The sequence below is a fragment of the Ricinus communis genome, chromosome 3 (assembly GCF_019578655.1).
Source record: "Ricinus communis isolate WT05 ecotype wild-type chromosome 3, ASM1957865v1, whole genome shotgun sequence".
NCBI classification, from domain to species: domain Eukaryota; kingdom Viridiplantae; phylum Streptophyta; class Magnoliopsida; order Malpighiales; family Euphorbiaceae; genus Ricinus; species Ricinus communis.
In genome coordinates this window covers 26,400,749-26,418,893 of record NC_063258.1, presented here as the reverse complement: position 1 = coordinate 26,418,893, position 18,145 = coordinate 26,400,749, and the positions used below count along the sequence as shown (strand labels likewise).

General features: G+C 34.1%; 4 protein-coding genes across 12 annotated transcripts; 2 read left to right on the top strand and 2 right to left on the bottom strand.

Annotated features, from left to right (window-relative positions):
- The first annotated feature begins 355 nt into the window (after positions 1-355).
- LOC8269553 (probable receptor-like protein kinase At5g20050) lies at positions 356-2,442 on the top strand. The gene has a single exon (XM_002524397.4). The coding sequence runs from the start codon at positions 812-814 to the stop codon at positions 2,162-2,164; it is 1,353 nt and encodes a 450-aa protein (XP_002524443.2). The 5' UTR covers positions 356-811; the 3' UTR covers positions 2,165-2,442.
- Positions 2,443-4,778: 2,336 nt separating this feature from the next.
- LOC8269554 (acyl-protein thioesterase 2) lies at positions 4,779-8,395 on the top strand. Of its 2 annotated transcripts, none has more exons than XM_002524398.4 (10): positions 4,779-4,903; positions 5,225-5,310; positions 5,501-5,615; positions 6,304-6,340; positions 6,437-6,506; positions 6,768-6,872; positions 7,153-7,303; positions 7,393-7,475; positions 7,827-7,920; positions 8,012-8,395. In XM_002524398.4, exons 2-10 carry the CDS (start codon positions 5,280-5,282, stop codon positions 8,100-8,102), a joined length of 777 nt encoding a protein of 258 aa, XP_002524444.1. In that variant the 5' UTR covers positions 4,779-4,903; positions 5,225-5,279; the 3' UTR covers positions 8,103-8,395. The 2 variants fall into 2 exon arrangements, with proteins under 2 accessions (XP_002524444.1, XP_015578035.1); XM_015722549.3 differs by having other exon boundaries at positions 4,797-4,903; positions 5,228-5,310.
- A 338-nt stretch (positions 8,396-8,733) lies between these two features.
- Positions 8,734-12,921, bottom strand: LOC8269555 (deSI-like protein At4g17486). 6 transcript variants are annotated; one of them, XM_015722553.3, is made up of 6 exons: positions 12,439-12,921; positions 12,032-12,195; positions 11,858-11,921; positions 10,135-10,422; positions 9,312-9,392; positions 8,734-9,176 (listed from the first exon to the last, which is right to left on the bottom strand). In XM_015722553.3, exons 2-6 carry the CDS (start codon positions 12,032-12,034, stop codon positions 9,037-9,039), a joined length of 576 nt encoding a protein of 191 aa, XP_015578039.2. In that variant the 5' UTR covers positions 12,035-12,195; positions 12,439-12,921; the 3' UTR covers positions 8,734-9,036. The 6 variants fall into 6 exon arrangements, 5 of the variants coding, with proteins under 5 accessions (XP_015578039.2, XP_015578041.1, XP_048227878.1 ...); XR_001535580.3 differs by lacking the exons at positions 11,858-11,921; positions 12,032-12,195; positions 12,439-12,921 and adding an exon at positions 11,166-11,833 and having other exon boundaries at positions 8,734-8,815; positions 8,920-9,176; XM_015722555.3 differs by lacking the exon at positions 12,032-12,195.
- Positions 12,922-14,180: 1,259 nt separating this feature from the next.
- LOC8288964 lies at positions 14,181-17,070 on the bottom strand. Of its 3 annotated transcripts, none has more exons than XM_048371919.1 (3): positions 16,845-17,070; positions 14,885-15,993; positions 14,181-14,458 (listed from the first exon to the last, which is right to left on the bottom strand). In XM_048371919.1, the coding sequence occupies exon 2, from the start codon at positions 15,945-15,947 to the stop codon at positions 14,937-14,939; it is 1,011 nt and encodes a 336-aa protein (XP_048227876.1). In that variant the 5' UTR covers positions 15,948-15,993; positions 16,845-17,070; the 3' UTR covers positions 14,181-14,458; positions 14,885-14,936. The 3 variants fall into 3 exon arrangements, with proteins under 3 accessions (XP_048227876.1, XP_025014083.1, XP_048227877.1); XM_025158315.2 differs by lacking the exon at positions 14,181-14,458 and adding an exon at positions 14,511-14,786 and having other exon boundaries at positions 16,845-17,069; XM_048371920.1 differs by lacking the exon at positions 14,181-14,458 and adding an exon at positions 14,511-14,786 and having other exon boundaries at positions 14,885-15,906; positions 16,845-17,069.
- Between the last annotated feature and the right edge of the window lie 1,075 nt (positions 17,071-18,145).

Sequence of the window (18,145 nt, the reverse complement as noted above, 5' to 3'; positions counted from 1 at the left end):
ACCTTGTAAAGATGGGTGTCCTGAATTTGACTCGCTGTATTTTGAGGACCAGGTTACACGGATTCATGAGTCGAGACTCGAGACAAAAGACAAAAGCTATTGGAATATTGTCACCCCAAAAGCAAAAACCTAGACATAATCTCTTCTTTAATTAAAATATGAATCTTGTGTTCGGAGCTCAGACAGAAATTATCCCTCGTTATAACTCCTACTGCCAATTCTAGGCTTGGTAAATTCTAGATTTATTAAAAAATTAACCATGCACATTTTTTTGGTAAAAAGCCACTCCTCTTAAAAGCATTTTAGAGATTTATTCATGAATATATTAAATAAGTGTAAAGATCACCTAAGAAAAGAAAAAATAATTATTTAATAGATAAAACTATATCTCATTTTGACTTTATTTATAAATTTTTTTAATAAATATTACTGACTCTTAAGATTTTTAAATAAATTGATGTATAAAACTAATTAAAAAATAGGACAGTCATTGGTCTACTTGAGATGTTGTTATATAAAAAAAAGAAAAATAATACTAACAAAAGATATAGAAAAGTCTTCTCGGCATTTCTTTTTTTTGGTTAATTTTCAACATTTGGCTAATATAAAACCTTGGAATTGTCAATCCCTTCTTTAATATCAGTCACGCCACTCTCCCTTCCAGGCAAAATGAATAATTGGACTTAGTTTTCTCCTCTCAAAAAAGAAAAAAGAAATCTTTCGAGAAAAAAAAGAAAAAAAGAAACCCATGTAAATAGAAAAGGTTCAGATTCTTGATCTTCTCCTTTTACCTGCAAATATATTTCATCTGATGGAGGACAAAAAGGCACACATAGTAGCTGCTTCAACTGTTCTCATCCTGATCTTTGTCATCGTTATCGCTCGAGTTTCACTTAACCTCTCCAAGCCCTTTTACCTGATTTTAGGAGCAGATATTGCAGTAATTTTAGCCATTTTTTCTTGTGTAGTGATCAGAAGGCGTTATAATCTCAGAAGCAAGTTGTTAGTTAAACGGTTAGCTTCTGAAGGTAGAGAGCTTCGCATTGAGTACAGTTTCCTCCGAAAAGTTGCTGGAGTTCCAATAAAGTTTCGATACAAAGAACTGGAAGAAGCAACAGACAATTTTGACGCATTGCTGGGTCAAGGCGCATCAGCTTCAGTTTTTAAAGGCATCTTATCTGATGGGACTGCTGTGGCTGTCAAAAGGATCAATAGAGAAGAGCGCGGAGAGAAAGAATTTCGATCAGAGGTTGCAGCAATTGCTAGTGTTCAGCATATAAATCTTGTTCGCCTGCTCGGATATTGTGTCGTGGCAGGAGGGCCTCGTTTTCTTGTTTACGAGTTTATCCCAAATGGATCATTGGATTGCTGGATTTTTCCCAAGAGGGGAACTAGGAATAATCTCCCCGGAGGATGCTTGTCGTGGGAATCAAGGTATAGAGTTGCAATTGATGTTGCCAAGGCACTTTCTTACCTTCATCATGATTGCAGGTCAAGAGTCTTGCATCTTGATGTCAAGCCCGAAAACATACTTATTGATGAGAATTATCGAGCGATTGTTTCGGATTTCGGCCTTTCTAAGTTAATGGGGAAAGATGAGAGCAGAGTCATTACAAATATCCGCGGTACTAGAGGCTACTTGGCTCCAGAATGGCTATTAGAAAATGGTATTTCTGAGAAATGCGATGTCTATAGTTACGGAATGGTTCTACTCGAAATGATTGGAGGGCAAAGAAATGTATGCTTGATACAAAAGGGCAATGACAGCAGTCAAAGAAAATGGCAATACTTCCCGAAAATTGTTAACCAGAAGCTAAAAGAAGGCAAGCTTATGGAAGTAGTTGATTCTAGGCTAATAGAAAGTGGTGGAATTGATGAAAGGCAAGTAAGAAGATTGGTTGATGTAGCTTTCTGGTGCATACAAGAGAGGGTTAGGCTAAGACCCACCATGGCTCGCATAGTCGATATGCTCGAAGGCAGGGTGGTTGTAGAGGAGCCTCCGGATACACACATGGTTGTTGTTGATATGCTGTCAATTGATAAAGATACACCAGAAGGTCACAAGAGAGCAAAAGTTGCTGCATTGGCAGCAGAGCAAGTGGATAGTGCTCATCCCACTACATCATCATGCTCATATTCTATGTCAATTATCTCTCCGAGATAGCTCTTCCTACTCCTAAATTTTCTTTTCCTTCTTTCTCCATTTAACTAGGCCTTTTTGTTTAGCTCTAAGGTATATTCATTTTCCTTTTCTTTAAGGTTTACAATTTCTGCTCTTTTGGCTAACTAATGTCTGTGCCTGCATGAATGATTTGAGGGGGAAAAGAAAAGAAGTTCTAATTCAAAGTGCTTATAAGCACTTATATTTTTTTCTTGCCTCCACCACATTGTACACAAGTTAATAATGGTTAAATGGTTCCAAGAACCAATAATTCTTTTCTATTGATGCTTCTCCATTCATAATCCTTTCTTGAAATCTTGACTTAGAGAACGAAAATTGTTTGGAATAATACTTTCCTTTAGGCTCCACATACTTAACTGCAAATGAAGTCATCATTTTATAAACCGAATCGAATTGCAGAGAAACGATCTATGCAGATTAGACGTCTCTTCAGCCTAACCATGTACCATAAGCATTTTCTCAGTTTTTTTTATGACCAAAGTAAACTTAATTGGAAAATAAATGAAAATATTAATGTGGGATTAGGTAGATCTCATAATTTTAATGGTGTAACTAATTTACAAAGCAAATAAATTAAAATTTGAATAAATGACCTTGTCTACAAGTACTTCAGAACGTTGATAGGTGGCTGTAGGCATTAACTTGTGGAGCTTAGTAGTAAATGACATTTTTTCTTATATGGTTATAATTATGTCGGCATAATAGTACTAACCAAAATACACAACATCTAATTAGCAATAATCACTTGGGCATAATACAGGCAGGTCACACAATATACAAAATAACAAATATTCAAAGGGAAATGTTAAATAAGAACTGAACTTTGATTATTGGACAAAGCTGATGGAATTTAAACCTTCTTGTTACATGCATGCTAAGCAAAAATTTTAAAGTTTTCATTATTACTAGCCTTATGACTGCATGTGTGACAATTCTTTTGAATCGGCGTGCCAGCGCAGGACCAACTCCACACTGCTTTAGTTTTCAGCAATAGAACCAAACCAAAGCAAGCCAATAACTTAGGTGGCCTGGCCATGGTTCTCTCTTCTTTTAAGTCAACTGCCAAGATCTAGTGATTATTATGATTATGACATTGATAGTCAAACCCAATCCAAATTCTAACAACTTCAGATGTGGCTGACCTTGTTGTTTTGGTCAAGAAAGGAAGGGAACATAAGATAAGACTCAACAACAGACAGGGTTTATTTATGGTCTATAGATCCACTCTCCCCCGGAACGCGTTTTCCATAATTGCTTTTAGTTGTTGATCTTTGACAAATATTTAGCATAATTGCACCAACATGTTTCCTACATAAACTCAGATTATAAATTTCAAACTTACGACAACATTATAGCTTTAATAAATTCAAAATTTTGTCTGAAAATTTCCGAGTTCAACTTTATTCCTAAAATGAGGGTATATGATTGGCATAATCTATAAAGTACAAATAGTACGGTAATTAATGCGTTTCAAGTATTAATTTGATTACAGTCGGGTATTGAATTGTACTAATACTAGATGGTAATGTAGGATAAATTACTAATAAGTTAACATTATTGATTGATGTGGTAAATTAGTTAAAAATATTATCTTTTATAATAAGTAAGAAGTCAATTATCAAAAAAGAAAATTTAATAGTCACATCAATAAAAATTAATTAGAAAAATTATAGGTATTTTAAATTAAAATTAAAATAAAACAATGATACAGAAAATAAAAATAAAAATATTAGTACAATTAGATACAAAGTCCAAAAGTGTGATACAAAGGAAACAATTTATGCTATATTCATAAACATTCATTTATATCGAGGAACCATAAATTTAAATTTAATTTTATTAATTATAGATTTTAAACATAATTAATAAATTAAAAATATAGATGAAAGCTGCTTGATAAACATAATAGTATTTTTAAAATTCATACATTTTCAAATTGTGTAATGAACATTACATCCTTAGAATGTATCGCTATTTGGTTGTTGGGGCGTGTGTTTTTCTTATAAGTAATTCCTCTTTTTATGTGTAAAAGTTGTTCACGTAGCTGTACTGTTTTTCATTTTCTTTGCTTGTGCATTAATTTAAAGATATAGAAGGTAAATATTCTATGTATTGAGGGGATCCACGTGGTTTGATAAAAGTATTGCTTTGAATAGGCAATTTCAGTTGCAACCCTCTATGCGCACCGTTTTCAACTTTTAGACACACCTGAAAGAGTGGTGGTAAGTAAATTTGTTTGCAATTTATTGGGAACTCATGCTAAGAAAATAGATGTTGTTTTTATGAAAGTGAGCTCTTGTGTGGCAATAAAAAGTTAAAATGGTAAATTAATTTGTCCAAATCAATTGAAAAAATACTATTCATAATTGTACGTAGTATTGATGTTGTCGTCGTCAGAAAAGGGTGTAAATTGGCTATTTTGAAAAGAAAAAGTTCCAAATGGAAATAAAAAGTTTATGAAGGTCCTACGTGCATAGGACTTGAGTTATAGTTTATGTCAAATTTACTGCTTAAGCCTCGTGTCTAAACACTCGTACTAAAAGAAGTTTTACATCCAACCATCAACGGTCAATAATCAATCAACACTACAAATAAGAACGCCGCAGAAAGAACAAAAACGATGCGTATAACAACTAAAACGACAAACAAGGGAGATATATATGAGGGAAAATAATTTCAGTTTTTTGTTTCCCTTCGGAGTCTCCACTATCACAGAGAAAGGTGTAATGGCTAAAAAAACCCTAAATTCACCTACTTAATTATCTCTCTTTTTCGATTTATATTCAATAATATTCACGTGTAGTGTAATCATGAGTAGATGATTGTTGCTTCTTTTTTCTGATTGAATTGACTGGGGCTAGTTTTGAAGCTAAACATTGTTAACTGAAAATATGGAATTGTTGATTAAAAATGTAGCCTTTTTCTTGGTTTTAACATTTTTTTTAGGTGGATTGTTGTTGGTAGTTGAACAAATTTAGTAAGTTCATGCGATTTTATTAGATTGTGGAAATAAAGCTTTATTCTTGTGTTTTTGATTAATAGCAGGTTCTGTGCTCCTTAAATCATTACTATTAGCAGATTTTCCAAGGCAGCTATTATGAGTTTCACTGGTCCTTCCGTGGGTGCTGGTTAGTTATATATGCTGCAATTGGTTTCCTTTGTCATGCATTGAATTGTAAATTTTGTTATATTTACTTAGCATTTGCATGCTTGAAGGGAAAAGGTTACTATATTGTAACACTGAACTTTGTTTAATAGTGCGCATTAACTTTTGCCTTTTTTTTTTTCTAATTAAATTGTGCTTTAATATAATTTCAGGTGGGAAAACTGCTAGGAGGGCGTTTGAGTTTGGAAGGACTTATGTGGTTAGGCCTAAAGGTAAACACCAAGCTACTGTTGTATGGTTACACGGTCTTGGTGATAACGGATCGAGGTAATGTTGTTTTTCTATTGTACTCGATGTTAATTGATATATTAGTGGCGTCCTGGTGATCATCTAAAGTCATGTTCATGTCTTTTGGGTTTTCTTAACCACATATAGAGTGGTGACTAAGAGACTAAGTAAAGCGACCGGTCCAACAACCCTGCTTCTTCCTCAAGGGGAAATAAAAAGACTGAAAAAGAAAAACTCTCTCAGATGCATGCATGCACATGCATATTGAACTTCTAATCTGTTAGATTTATGGCATTCTTGACAATACTTCTTTGATCAAGACATCTAATGGTGTTCTACCTGCATTGTGTATCTTAACAGGAAATTGTTATTTTTGTGATGTCTAGTGCTGTTTCACCTTCTGTTCTAATGTACCTTGGAAACTTTTTTTGATATGACATTTATATGAGTGTAGCATTATAATTTCTAAATTATTCGTTCATGCCAATGGATTTTGGGATTGAAATACTCTGATTTCAAGTGCCCAAAGTTACGTTTATTTACTGTTATGTTTCAACAGTTTGCAATCACCATCAAGCCCCTAATGTGCATGCTTAACCACAATGGAAATGAGGATGATAATTGAAAAGAAAATGAAAATTAGAGAGATGAAAGGATGAAAAACTTAATTTCATTCCCTGTTAGCATCTTTCCCAAATCCTCATTCATTGTTGATCTTGTTTGGCAGCTGGTCCCAGCTTTTGGAGACCCTTCCTCTTCCAAATGTAAGTACACTTCAATAAGTAGGACTTCGTACACAAATGATTGGTTGGAAACTGATCATCTTAAGTAACTATAATTTGATTATAACAATGCTGCAGATTAAATGGATATGCCCGACTGCTCCAACTCAACCTATAACTGTGTTTGGTGGCTTCCCATCTACAGCTTGTAAGTTTAACTAATCTGAAAAACTTGATCCTTGATCATTCTTGTTTGGTTTACTTGTGTGTGCCACTATTTAGAGCAAGCAATAACAGCCTCTTAACTAACAACAATTTATCTTAAATCGACTGTGTCAGCGCATGTTACTCTTAGTTTTGCTTTTATCGGTAGGTCACTTGAAAAAAAGTGTTCTATTAGGTTAAAGCTGAATTCTCTTGTTCATTGTACTAACTAAATAACCCAAAGTTCTAACGTGATTTATATCAGGGTTTGATGTGGGAGACCTTTCAGAAGATGCTCCTGATGATTTAGAGGGTATGGATGCTGCGGCAGCACATGTTGCAAATTTGTTGTCAACAGAACCCGCTGATAGTAGGTTTCCTCTTGATTTTCTTTTTAAAAACTTTTTGATGGCTTGAAATATGTGCTATGTAAATAGTTGCTATCATTAAGTCTTTTTTCATCCAATATGTTAACCTGAATCATGGGAATAATATAAATTATTTCTGAATATAACCTGAGACACTACACCATGCTTTTTACCTGAAGAAAACAGGTTAATTTAGAACACATTCAAAGTTACAGTCCCTCTTGGAACAGCTTCTCTATCCTTGCAATGTCATTATCCTAGTGTAATCTCCCTATGCTGCAGTTAAATTGGGTATTGGAGGCTTCAGTATGGGAGCAGCAACCTCTTTGTACTCTGCAACTTGCTTTACTTTGGGGAAGTATGCAAATGGAATTCCATATCCTGCCAATTTGAGTGCAGTTGTTGGACTAAGCGGCTGGCTCCCATGTTCAAAGTTTGGCTTCCTCTGCTTCTCCTTTCAACTTGATCTCCCTCTCTGTCTTTTGTGATTGACTCCTTGTATTTTGAATTTTCTTTTTCCAGGACCTTGAGTAACAAAATCGCAGGGGTAGATGAAGCGGCAAGGCGTGCTGCATCCCTGCCCATTTTGCTCTGTCATGGCAAAGGTATTATAAGCATCTTTCTTATGGATTCCTTGTTGTATAATCTCTCTGTTCCCTTGAAAATCTCTCTAATTCCTGTTTATGGCTGCATAATTCTTGTCATACACGTCGAGAATAAATGAACCTTCAACATTGTTTCACTGTCCCGTGAGGATCGGGTACTAAAAACTACAATGAGCTGTAATAAATTCATTGGCTTCTTGCTATTTCAATATGGGTATTGATGTGGTACCTAAATATTTTAACCCATATTTTTTATGATTCTACTGTGGTAACCAAACACATATCTGCACATTCACAGGCAGAGCGAAATTGCAGCTATTCACATCTTGACTTGGCATTTCATTATTGCAGGTGATGATGTGGTTCCTTACAGGTTTGGTGAGAAGTCTTCGCGTGTTCTGGGTTCAACTGGATTCCGGGATGTGACATTCAAAGCATACAACGGGTCTGTAGTTGGAGAATCCAACCAAGTTACATCTTTCAGATCACAGGAATATAGAACAGTAAATATTTTGACATTTTGTTGAAAACTGCAGGCTTGGTCACTATACAATTCCTCAAGAGATGGACGAGGTCTGTGCTTGGTTAACTTCCAAACTGGGGCTTGAGGGATCCTCATCATCCTGATAGTACACAATGTGCAGAGATGTAGCAACAGCTAAGAAGGATTGAAGAAACTGGATGCGACAAGTTATTTTACAGTTGCAAGAAAGAAAATGAAATAGCCCAAATGATATCTGTGTTACACAAGATAGTAACGGCAGTCTCCCAGTAAACTGTTCCTTGTCATGTACTCAAACAGTAGGTTGAACTTTATTTATATTGGATTGTATATTATTGGGGTAATTACTCATTTAATTTAATGTTTGGAAGCTTGCTATTAAAATGAAATGGTTCAATATATATGGAATACTTTTGCCAATGGAAAGAACAGGGGCGAGAGATTACAGGTCTAAGCCTCTATGATGAATGAAATGAACCTGAAGAATCACCTTTTTGATGCTGGTACAGCACAAAAAAAATTATAGATTTGTTGCTCAGATCACTTTTTATGACCTAGCTAATGAATATAACTATCGACTTTGCCAGAAGTAGAAATTTGGCATCTGCAAGGACAATGTGAGGTTTATCTTCATCTTCATCAAAACTAATTTTTTTCTACCATTTTTCCCCTTTTCTTGACTCAGGAGAGCATGATTGTTGGACTAAAACAGGGACTGACGAGGCACCAGAAGTATTCCTCCAACAGATTATTCCCTGGACAAGCTTAACCACTCACGATGCTGTTTCCACTTCCAAAAATGATTATACAGAATAATTGCACAAACTATCGTAGCAAACTACAACAAATAAAACAAACAAATAAGGAAAAAGAAATGGAGATAAAAAAACCAGAAAAAGAATAATGAGAAGAATTCAATAAAGTTACAACCAGATGAATGACCATGCATGCACACAATCAAATGGTGATGCTGAACTTTCAGCCTTCCAAAAGTGAGAAGCAGGTTTCATCCTTTCCAAGTCCAAGCCACAATTCTCAACAAAGATAATCATCTTAGATTCACTTCTGGGTCTCTTTTATAAAAGCCACTTCTCCACTTCCAGCACTTGGGGACAGCAAGTGCTTCTCTTGATCTGCATCATCGATCTCTGTTGACTCACGGGGTGTAGTGGTGACCAACGATTCACTTCCATCTTCTTCTGGATATATTTACCGAAATGGGAAACAAGCAAGTCATAACCATCAGCTGTGTTATAGCAACCAGACTTTTACGAAAATCAAGATGTTAGTCGAAATCTACCAAATGAAAGAATGTTCAAGGAAGGGATGCACACCTGTGCATTCATGGTATTCAGGCAGTTGTTTAACAGTAGTTACTTGAAGGCTTTCTGGAAGCAGGCAACTGCATAAAGCACCTGAATTTTGGACCAACTATGCACTGTTATTTTGTTTCAATCTTGGTGCAGCAAAACTACAAGCAAAATAAGCAAAAGGAAGCAAGAAAACAAGACTCTTTTTTCTCATTTTCTCTCCTTTTTTTTCCTAATGATTCTTTTTAAGAAATTTATTAATAAAAAAACCAAGTCCTGCAAAGTCAGAATCTACCGAAGTATCAATCCTCATATCGTCACGATACAAGGCCATTATCCAACCATGCTCCCGCCTAACTTGGAGTCTCAAACTCCCAATAAAGGATATTTTTGAATAGACTCAATTTTCTCAACATTTATGTGTGGCATTCTATAAATCAAATCCTGCACAAATGTTACTACTATTGTACACATTGGTTGCTCCTATCACAGAGATGATAAAAACAATTTGTTATCTTCTGAAATTCTGAGTTTATCCATATGAAGATTATGAAGTTGATTCATCTCTCGGGTAACTGACACAATATTGAAATGTCTTATCACCTAATATAGAGACAGTTATTATCATGTGGTTCAAATCTTTTAAAAAGAACTAACTGGAATTTATTTTAAGAAGTTCTTCAGCATAACAATCCTCTAATGATCCTTAAACACACAGCTCAACGCCTAAATTGAGCATGAAGCTCGAGATGTGCTTGTTATAACAATTGATATCCCAACCACTGTAGTACAAGTTGAATTATTGAGTAAGTACTAAAGGTATAACTTCTAGGGAGAATTTACATACCTAACCGGGCAAGCCGATTTACCCACCCAGGTATCCCCTTGCCTACCAATCTCTCAGAGATGTCATCTGTGAAATGGTTGCAATTCTTAGAGATGAGGTGATAGGTATCTCCGTGATACTCAGAAGCCACACTTTCTATAAATGTCCGAAATTCATAGACAGGCATACTTATGCGGCCCAGAGGGATGGAACATCTATAAATAAAACCAGGGCAGCTCCTTGGCTCCACTTCAAAAACCCCACTGACTGGGAAGTCATGGGCTCCAAATCCGTACTCCTTACCATGGACTGTTCACACATATCAAGAAGTAGTTCTAGCTCAGCAGATTAGAAAGAGGGATTATCAACATAGAGTCAAATGTCAAGTTCACGTCTTTCATCCCTAGCACAAAACTACTCTCCCAAAGACTCTGGACAAAATATCAAAAGTATTGCATATTTAACAACATATAATAACCACGGGAAGACCTGATATTGTACGCCCTCTGTATGACAATCATGAATTCACATATCAGAATGTACTGCATAGATAAAGAGATAAAGAAAGGAGCCTAATCATTTTGGACTAAGCATATCAATTTTCTTTCTAAAAACTAAGCATATCAATGAACAACATAATACTAAAATCTTGAAAGTTCCTTGTGAGCAGTGTTCAAACTATAAAGTTACAAATCAATAAAATCAAACAAAAATTTCAATCCAGTAAATTCTACAAGTATTAGCTCCAGTACACCAATCAAACATTTCAACAGTATTCTTCTATTCATCACGCCAAAAAAATAGGAACAGAAAAGAACGTTTCGAGTCAGTAACATTAACAAACACTATGATTTTTAGAACCCAAACCTTCAATCGCAAAAAGACTGCATTTTTTAATCACAAAAAAGTACCAGCAATCAAAACCCATGGAGTTTTTCCTCACAGATTCAACATCTAAGGAGCCTCAATAAAATGGGTATAAAAAGATAATAAACATAAATTAAAGGCAAAAAAGGAAGAGAAATCATTAGCAAAAAAATATGAGAATAAACCTTCAATGCCGGAATGGAATATCCCAAAGCCAAACCAATAAGTGTAATTATTGACAGGGGTGAGATCATAAACATTCAAAACCACCTGGGTTTCTGTGCCATTATTCAAGTTCTCATTTTGCGAGCTCGAGTTTGGGATATTCTCTGCCCCCATTAGCATCAGCAAAAGAAAGAAAAGAATATTTCTTTAAATTAGAAAAGAAAAATCTCCCTCCAAAAAAGCCAGAAATCTTTTGGCCTTGTATAGTAACTAGTCCATTGGAGAGAGATGAGGAACAAAGTGAATCTGGGTTCCTTAAAGGTCCATAATCTAACCAGAGAGGAAAAGAATGAAGAAAAGAAATTGGGTATTGGATTTTCCTTTTGGCTTTTGAATGATTTTTAATTTTTCTTTTGGGAAAAGGAAAATAAGATATAAAAAGTGGGCAAAATATAGCAAGGACAAGGTGGCTGTGTTATATTAGCCTAATCATGCGCCAAAATCATGTTACTTGTTTTTCTTCAGGGAAAAGGTGCAAATTTGACCCTTATGTTTACGCTAATAGTCAGATTGGAACTTAAAGTTTTTCTTGGTTCCAATATGATCCTATAGTCTTCAAAGTGATGCCGTTGAGCACAATTCAATTCCTAACTGTAGCATTGGAGTATTTAACTCCAGTTAATATATGCTGAGCTGGTGTGATTGGACCCACCAGTAAATGTTAAAAAACTCTTCATCATCTTCAATCTCTTGCCTCCTTTTTTCTTGGTTTTGAACTGTGAAATTGACACAGAACTCCACACATTACTGATCTTAAAATCCAAAAGAAAAAGCACTAGAAAAACATAGTTTCATTCCATCAACCATTTAGTCCATTATACTATACCATATATGTAAGCTAAACAAAAAGGTGGGCACTGCATCTGCTTGGCTAGTGAATGTGGCAGAAGAAAATAATAAAAAGAAATGGCAGTAGAAACTTGAAGTGAATTCACATCATGTTTCCAATTTGGCAACCAGCAATTTCTCTTGATTTTGCAGCATAAGTTCCTATAGAGCAGATAATCATATACTACTCTCGCGAGTAAAGGAATAAAAAGAGTCAGTTTATAGCTATTATAACATATTAACATGCTAGCATTCAAAAAGCTTCCAGTGATAGAATTATTGAGTTTGTAAATACATCATCATCGCAGTAATCCATCAATCAAATTAAAAAATACATGAAACCATGATCCTAATCATAGAACCAAACAACAACAGTCGTTTATATTCATATATAAGAGAGCTTACCAGATCACTAATCTAAAATGATACTAATAGCTACAATAGACAAATCCTCGTCCAGATAATACTAATTTATCCTCAATCTATATGATCGCCAGATCACTCCAAAAATCTTGCTGCTACTGCAATTGAAACACTTTTACTCAAATCATCAACAACCGGAAATTAATGGGTTTTCAATTTTCTCAAATTGCTTCACTATCCCAATTACAACAGACAATATACTCCAGAATTCATAAAAAACACAAACCCAATAGAGATCATGTGAAAGCCAAAAAATCCACTTTATTCACAACAACACTAAACTCTTTAAAGAAACAAACAAATAAATAAATAAATAACTCCCACGTTTCCTCTCTCCACCACTTAATGTTTCCAGCCTTCAATCATTATTAAAGACTTTTCCGGTCTATCTTTCTTTCTCCTAACAGCCCTCAACTTCCACTCTCTAAGCTTCGGCCAATGAAGCCGAGGAAAAGAAAAAGCCAAGATAGATACTTTTCATTTATATCTAAAAAGTTTCCTTTCACAGAATTAATTTAGTAGAAAATTCTTATATAGGCTTAATGTATGTCTGTATCTATATATTAAACCTATAAATTATTATCATATATTTATAAAATTTAAAAGATATATAATATATTAATTATTTAATATCAAAATATAAAATATTTACCATTTTTAAAAAGTAAAACTCTTATTAAAACGAGAAAAAATATTAATAAATTCTAATATGACAAACACTAACGTCATTTTCATACTTTTTTCTTTTCATTTTTTAATCATGTTAATTGTTGAATGATGTTTTCTATTAAAGAAAAGTGAGTTGTCTATCTATCTGAAATTTTTAACTCAATTACTAAGGCTGACTGAGTTGTCTATCTATCTAAAATTTTATGAAAATTCACGGTTTTTAGATTTAAAGAAAAGTGTTTTCCTTTTCCTTTTTATATTTTCTTTAAGAAGTATATAAATTCAATAAATTATGTTGAACATATACCATAATTCTATATCGATATCGAATAGCATATGTTTATAGTTAACTAATCCTTTTTAGTACAATTATATATAATTTTAATAATCTAAATTAGTAATGTTCAAGATTATATAATTGTATAATTCTCAATTACTCGTACATAATCTATATAATATATAATTGTAATAATCTATATTAGTAAGATTTGGTACTCATTTATAATACAAACTCATGCTCTAATTTTCACGCAAATTTGATATTTTTTTATCAAGTCAAATATAAAATTTCAAATAAAAACCAATAAAATTTTACTAAAATGATTTCTTTTCAAACTCAATCCAAATCCCTTAACTATAAAGATTCAATTAATATTCTTATCCTTTCATGAGGAGTCTGCATGCTTAGTTTAATACTATATGTGTTAGTTAATTATAATAAAGTAATCGTTTATCTATAGATTGCATGATCATTAATTATTATTTTGATTACAAAATCAAATTAATAGATACAATCTAATAAAAATTTTAATATTTAATATTATTTTATAAAATTTTTAAAAATAATAACAAACTAACTATTTTTAAATACTTTTATTTTTTAAAATTTTAAAATAATATTTATTTAAAAGTTTAATTATATAAAACTAATTTAGAATAAATTATTTTTAATACTTTATAATAAAAATAATAATAACCAAATAAATAAAAAATTAAATCGTCTATCAAATAATAAAAAAATATTCTAAAATAAAACTGATACGATCAAAAGCTGATTGAAATTAAATCAGTTATCAGTTGCTATTTCTTTGGTTATTAGATATTTACTAACCGCTTTAATACAAGTGTTCAGTCACAAACAAACAACTATTGGCTGTATCAGATCTCAGATCTCTCATCTAAACAATTTCTAATTCTGAGTTACACAAGCTAGATACAGCGCCAATGAAAAGCCTAAACAGTACACTTTTTTTTTTTTTCTTTTTCTCTGGAGCACCAAACCATCCATCTCCATGGCCGTGGTGGGTGAGAGGGAAGCAAGAGTTGGCTGAGACTGTCAAATGAATAAAACAATGAGAGAACATAACCGGGCTATTACCAAACAATGATAGAAAGCAACAGCCCTTAAACAGCAGCCATTAACATATTTATTTCGAGCTTTACTTGTTCAAGTGAAAAATATTGACATAACCCGCAGCAGCAACACATTGCAAAGTAAAAGAACCAGCTAACTGGCCAATATATAAATTACTAAAAAAAGATTTTCTTTTCCAAATTACAATTTGCTCGCACTTGTAACATTCAAGCAACTAGAAAGTAAAACTGTTCCACAATCAGTGGAACAGACACTAGTGCTCATGGAATCTTCCCTTCTGTTCCACCTGAAACCCAAACCAAATATGAAGGTAGGTCAAAGTATATATATTTTTTCTCCATTAACATACCAATCAAGCAACAAAGATATCAGAGCAAGACTTACAGCTGAAGCAGCTTAACAAAACAATTGACCCTGCCCTTGTAAAGTTCATCAATCACAATTGGTCAGGTGTTGTCCGTCGTCGAATGCGCTCACTGCGCCTCCAAGGGCCTGACCCACCATCTGAAGAGTCATTCTCCTCATCTCTGGAAGAAGATCCAGTTTCCCCATCATGAGTCTCCCCCCAAAGTCGGGTAGATCTTCTCCTGAAGCTCACCTGCCCTCTGGCTCTTGAGGTACCAGACCAGCTACTACTTCTTGGACTAGACCCAGGTCGAAACACCCTTATAAGAAAAAATACAGTAAGCCAACCTCCATCATCAATTGGCAAAACACTGTCCTCCCCCCTCTCTTCTCCAAATGAAGAATTAAGTGTGCTAATCAAGTCCCCAAGGTCCCTTTGGCGCTCTAGCATCCTCCAACTACGTTGCCGCTCTGGATCAGCCTGTGACGGTCGAACAAGAGGGTGTTCAATCCTTGCATGTTTCCTCAGATCTGAATATGTGCCGCTGAATTCACAAGTTTCACAAGCACAGCTCCTCGATTTTGCATTCATAAAATGGCGAGCAGGCTCCATTACAATCCAGTCTTTTATATGGCCCCGGCAGAGTGGGCACACCAGTGTCGGCTGCACCTTCTTCTCACAAGAAATGGTTCCAGTAGATGAAGGCCCTTCCTCATTTTGTTCCACTGTAAGAGTTAATTCTGAGCTCACAACAGCAGATGAATCAGCGGTTGTGATCCTATTTTCTTCTGATTGCGGTGTGATTATAGAAGTCTCAGCAAATGACTTGCGGAACTGGTCAAGACAGTTTGAGTGGCGGTAGCTGGTATCACACATGTAAGGACGACAACCTTTCTCATGGGATGAACATACAAGGAGAACAGCATTATGAGGATGTTCCATGCACACAGGGCACCTGGCCTCCTCCCATTCCTTTAAATTTTCCTCAGTTTCAGAGGGAATCTTGGGTGAAGATAGCCTGCTATGACTAGAGCTGCATGTGTAAGGAGATGCCTTGAACCTATCAAAAGATACAGAACGATGTCTTCTATCCTTTGGCATTTTGAGATTATACAACTATTGGTACAGCAACACAAGGACTTGAGCTCTAACAAAGCACATAAAGATTATACATGAGACGAACAATCAAAATTAAGCTCATTGTCATTTCATATCAATATCAATAACACCTGAAGGCATTTACATAAAGCTTTGAGAGTTTTTAACATCAACAAGTCCTTTAAACCTCACGCAAAAAAGTTATAAAATAGACACTAATAAACAAGCAAAGAAGAAATCAAAATTAACCATAGTCTAAAAGGAGAAATTCTCCAAATGGGAAGATAGAGTTAATGAGAGAAACAAGATAAATACAAAATAAATAAAAACCAAAATTTATATACAAACTCAAATGGGTTAACCTTCTATCTAAGCAACAGACTACAGCTAAAGCTGCTTGCAAGTGTATACACATAAACATTCAGAGACCGACTAATCCCTTTCACAGAGATATAAAAGTTAGAAAAACAAAAGGAGATAGAGATTAATTGTATAAATATCGTGTAACTTGGAGATAGAAGCTCCATTGAACTGATAACAATACATACCAGTCTAAAAATAAATAATACACATGAACCCAGCTGCAAATATTCAAATTAAAAAAGCAGCACCAGACCAAACCCTAAGATATATTTTTTTTAAAAATTGAAACTTTGACTTGTGTCCGCAATTCAAGCTGAAACAGCTAACACCTAAATGAGGAAAGACTCCAGTTTACTTTCCATTTCGATAAATTCAAACTCATTAAAGCTAAAAAAACATCTAGTAACATAAACGACTTAATAAAAACAAAGAGAAAGAAATCAATCGAATAGAATAGTCAGATCGGAAGAGAGACAGTATAGAATCAGATCCAAGTTTAATTATTCCCTTTTTGTTAAGGAAAAAAAGCGAGTTTACCTTAATATAGAGAATTTGAATTTGGGGAAAAAATTAATTTAATCTCTCTCGAATTCACTTCCTTCGATCAATTAATTTGGGTAATTCTTTGTTAGATCGTGAAACCCTAGAAGAGAGAGAGAGATCGAGTTTAACTTTAGACGACGCGAGAGAGGAATAGAGAGAGAACTAATTTAGGGCTCTTTGAGAGAGGGAGAGAGATGGGAGAAAGAGAGGAAATGAACAAAATGAAAGAGAAAGACATAAAGAAGAAGCATCTTAGCAGACACCACCCCACCCCCTGCTGACGTGGATGACCCGGGTTCGCTCATCTTTTTGGATTTTTCCTTTTTCATTTATAATTTTTTTGAATTTGTCATGGCTAAGTCGGCGCCGTTTTGTGCTGTTGTTGTTGTTTTCTTTTTTCTTTAAAAGAAAAAGTTAAGGTGAGTGTTTAATTTTGGATAAAGGGTCAGTTTGCCCCTCAACTTGTGTCAAGTGATCAAATAGATCAGATTTTAACCTTTTCAGCAAATGAACTCAAAACTTTCTATTTTCGAGACAAATTAATCTAAATTTGAAAGTCTATGATGTGTGTATTACCAACTCCCCTTTAAATTAACTAAATAATCTAAAACTCAAATGTATTTATTTTTAATGTTAAAGAAAATCTATAAAATTTTATTAATCTCATATATTATACTATTATACTGCTACCACCACCATATTCGATATCCTTTTTCTCTCGTTGCCATAACCATCGTACATACTTTTCTTCTCTCTGATTAACTATCCTACCATCATTAGTGTAGCCTTGTAACCATGTATATTTCATCTTTTTTTTTTTCCCAACCACCATAAATTAGCATTAAATAGAATGGCACAACTATATGCTACCACCAACACACATACTATTGCATTAAAACCACTATCACACCTTTATAATAAAATTATTTGTAATCATCATTATTATCTAAAATTTCAAGATGAGATTCACCCAACAAACATAAATAATTCAAGAATTGTAGAAAAAAATTATTCTATTAAAATCAACGAGTTTCTTAAAATAATTTTAAAAATCTATAAAAGGAAGAGAGCACCAATGTTACATTTTATTTTAGTTGTTTGATTTAAAATTAAACTTGTATCTCTTGCATTTTAAATCAATAAAGTCATAAATAGAAATCCATCTTTCTCCTTCTTGTTGTTCTTGTTAATAACGACTGAGTAGCTCTAGATGAAAAGAAAACTGTAATTACAGTTGCCTCCTACAGTGACAATAATGAAGATTTCTTGTTGGTTGCATATGGGAGGATAAGAGT

What these genes read in the sequence shown, in the direction of transcription:
- LOC8269554 (XM_002524398.4), top strand. Translation starts at nt 5,280, where the DNA reads ATGAGTTTCACTGGTCCTTCCGTGGGTGCTG. An exon ending in CTTGGTGATAACGGATCGAG is followed by an intron (nt 5,616 to 6,303) that starts GTAATGTTGTTT and finishes CTTGTTTGGCAG; the next exon opens with CTGGTCCCAGCTTTTGGAGA. An exon ending in GTCAACAGAACCCGCTGATA is followed by an intron (nt 6,873 to 7,152) that starts GTAGGTTTCCTC and finishes CCTATGCTGCAG; the next exon opens with TTAAATTGGGTATTGGAGGC.
- LOC8269553 (XM_002524397.4), top strand. Translation starts at nt 812, where the DNA reads ATGGAGGACAAAAAGGCACACATAGTAGCTGCTTCAACTGTTCTCATC.
- LOC8269555 (XM_002524399.4), bottom strand. Translation starts at nt 11,325, where the DNA reads ATGCTAATGGGGGCAGAGAATATCCCAAACTCGAGCTCGCAAAATGAG. An exon ending in AAATCGGCTTGCCCGGTTAG is followed by an intron (nt 9,393 to 10,134) that starts GTATGTAAATTC and finishes TCCAAAATTCAG; the next exon opens with GTGCTTTATGCAGTTGCCTG. An exon ending in TGAATACCATGAATGCACAG is followed by an intron (nt 9,177 to 9,311) that starts GTGTGCATCCCT and finishes AAATATATCCAG; the next exon opens with AAGAAGATGGAAGTGAATCG.
- LOC8288964 (XM_048371919.1), bottom strand. Translation starts at nt 15,947, where the DNA reads ATGCCAAAGGATAGAAGACATCGTTCTGTATCTTTTGATAGGTTCAAG.